General features: G+C 49.7%; 1 protein-coding gene across 1 annotated transcript in view; it reads right to left on the bottom strand.

Moving 5' to 3' along the window:
- TMEM71 (transmembrane protein 71) overlaps positions 1-3,135 on the bottom strand; it is a 22,203-nt gene that overhangs the window by 2,436 nt on the left and 16,632 nt on the right. The window contains 2 exon segments of the mRNA XM_015561575.1: positions 1,620-1,680; positions 1,771-1,832. Coding sequence (XP_015417061.1) covers positions 1,620-1,680; positions 1,771-1,832 — 123 coding nt within the window.

Below are 3,135 nucleotides of genomic sequence, written 5' to 3'. Positions count from 1 at the left end.
GAATGCCTTCCCTTCTGAAAGCTGGGCTACGCAATGACTCCTCTGGTGGATTCTTCAGTTCAGGCATTGTCTGTCGGCCAGGCCAGTCCTGACTAACACACAGACCTCCCAGCTCACAAGCAGACCCCTGGCTAATGCCCCATGAGGTGGAGAGCGACCACAGCCAGGGGAGGAGGGAGGGTACCTTAGAAGAACTTTAAACAAATGCCATTCATTTACCAGGACTTCTCAGGTAACCTCAGGACCCAGTTTCCTAACTATCAGATTAGACAAAACTTAGCCCTATGGGCGCCTGCACCCGGAAACCTGGAATGCCAGGAGACTCAGGGGAAGCATCGCTTAAAGTGCCAGGAAATCGATATCGGCTGGAGCTCTCAACAAATTAAATCTCTCTCGGCCTCACTGTGATCACAGAATTAACTGGGATCCCGTGAACAGGGCCATGAAGCGTGGAGAGGGCACATTTGAATGCAGGCCTCAGGCTGCAGCCCCCGGAGTTGGTCCCGCTCAGGCGGCATGCTGAAGGGAAGGTAATTAACACATCCATCTTCAAGGAATGGGGCTTCGCAGGCTGTTTGCCATTCTGCAAGCCTTCCCCCCACCCCCCGACTCCCTTGTCCCAGCCACCCTCCGAATATGCTGAGCCTGCAGCCTGCAGCCAGGGCAACGGTCCCCTGCCTGAGGGTGGCAGGGACATCAGCACCGGTCACCGGGATCATTTCCCCGGGCAGGGTGCCAGTTATTGGGGAAACGGTAAGAAAAAAGGCTTCCTCATAGGATGTATTTTTAAAGTGCAGGGCTATGGATCTACTAAAGCCCTTTAGAACTATTTAAAAATTAAAGTTCACATCATGTCCTAAGTCCCGCTGCCTTAAACATTAACTACCTATTTGATGCAAGGCTTTAAAGACAGGATAAGACTGTCAGATGTAAGTGGCAAGAGAAAGCCTTTGTCGGGACACAGCAGCCAGGGCCTTTCCCCACGGTCCTCGCTGGCATCACGCAGGCCGGAGGGCTCTAGGACCGCGGCGCAGACGAGGGTAATGAGGCAACACTTGCCGGGAGCCAGTCCATCCTTGCTGTTTCAAAAAGGATAGAAAATTAATACTTAGGAATCTATTGGCATTTTTATACACCAATAATGAACTCTCAGAAAGAGAATCTAAAAAAGCAATCCCATTTACCATTGAAACAAAAGAATTAAGATACTTAGAAATAGACACAGAACCTAGAGACAGAACCTAGAGAGAGAACATGGCAAAAGAACCTAGAGACAGAACCTGGCTACAGAACCTGGATGGAACATGGTAAGAGAACCTGACTAGAACCTGGTGACTGAACCTGGCTGGAGAACCTAGCGAGGGAACATGGCTACAGAACCTGGCTGGAGAACCTGGAGAACCTGGCTGGAGAACCTAGCAAGAGAACATGGCCACAGACCCTGGCTGGAGATCCTAACCAGAACTTCACTGGAGATCCTGACTAGAACTTGGCTAGAGATCCTGCCTAGGCTGCTGATCAACTGAACGCTGTCTCCGTGTCATTCCTTCTTCGCCGACTCCATCCACACCTTTGGGGACCCCTGGACCTGCTGGGGCTGGACCCCGGCAAACACTCACCGAGCGCAGGGGCCGGCGTTGAAGTAGCTGGCAAGGCTGAGCAGCAGGGACTTGACAACATCTTGGATGAGGGAGAGAAAATACATCAGAATGACCGACATTGGACGGGAGCCCAGGAATCAGAGAGGCCACTCGGGACACGGTGACTTACAGGCAATCGTGATGGTCAAGGAGCACGTGAAGACACCGGCTACCAGTCCTCCCAGCAGCCACCTGCACCGACAAGACGGCTGCGTCAGCAGAGTAACCGTGCGCTGCCGACACCTGAGAGGTCCTTTCAGACCGACTATAGATGTACGGGGTCAACATTTACTATGAAACTACAGGGTCCCGGCCAGTGTGGCCCAGTTGGTTAGGCATCATCTCATGCACCAAAAGGTCTCTAGTTCGAATCCCGCTAAGGGTACATGCCCAGGTTGCAGGCTCGATCCCCATTAGGGGGCGTGCAGGAGGCAGCCAAAGATTCTCTCTCTCTCTCTCTCTCTCCCTCTCCTTCTTCCACTCTTTCTAAAATCAATAAAAACATCTTTAAAAACTACAGTAATAGAGATAGTGTTGTATTGACAAAGGGTAGAAATATGGATCAATGGGAGAGGAGAGACAGCTCAGAACAAGACGCATTCAGAGAGAGTGGAGTGATTTTTAGCAGAGTTGCAAAAGCAACCAATGGTATTGAAACAATTGTAATATCCACGTGCAAAGAATGAGCCTGCACATGTACATCACTCCTTGACTCAAAATGAGTCAGAGACTGAAATGGAAACCACAGAAGCCTGAAACTTCTAGAAGAAAAACAAAGGAGAAAGTCGAAGTGCCCCCTGCTTCCCAACCCCGCCCCAAAAGTCTGCGAAACATCTGGGGTTTTGCCAGTCTGCTGAACGACTGTGGCACGGGGGTGGGTTTCTTTTTAAAGAATAATGTCTTCATTGTTTTTGTGTTCAAACTATGAATTATTGAAAGAGATTACACATATGTACAAAGGAGAAAGGAAAACATAAAAAACTCAACCGCCTGAAGCAAGTATCTAAATGCAGCTCACACTCAAGGGATGGGGATAAATTTTGTTAATCCTCACCTGAGGATATTTTTCCATTAATTTTTAGGGAGAGTGAAAGAGAGAGGGAAAGACAGAGAGAAACATCGAAGTGAGAGAAACACATCCATTGGTTGCTGCCTGTAAGCCCTGGACCAGGGCCCGGGCCGGGGAGAAGCCTACACTCACCTGAGGATATTTTTCCATTAATTTTTAGGGAGAGTGAAAGAGAGAGGGAAAGACAGAGAGAAACATCGAAGTGAGAGAAACACATCCATTGGTTGCTGCCTGTAAGCCCTGGACCAGGGCCCGGGCCGGGGAGAAGCCTACAACCAAGGCAGGTGCCCTTGACTGGAATTGAACCTGGGACCCTTTGGTCTGCAGGCTGACACGCTATCCACTGAGCCAAACTGGCTAGGGCTCCTTTATTTTTTTTATAGTTTTTTTAAATCTCTAGTTGTAAGCATATGTCCCACCCCCACC

The sequence above is a fragment of the Myotis davidii genome, unplaced genomic scaffold, assembly GCF_000327345.1.
Source record: "Myotis davidii unplaced genomic scaffold, ASM32734v1 scaffold30, whole genome shotgun sequence".
In the NCBI taxonomy this organism is placed as follows: Eukaryota; Metazoa; Chordata; class Mammalia; order Chiroptera; family Vespertilionidae; genus Myotis; species Myotis davidii.
Note: the sequence above shows the minus strand (reverse complement) of the source record. Positions and strands in the feature narration are given on the sequence as shown.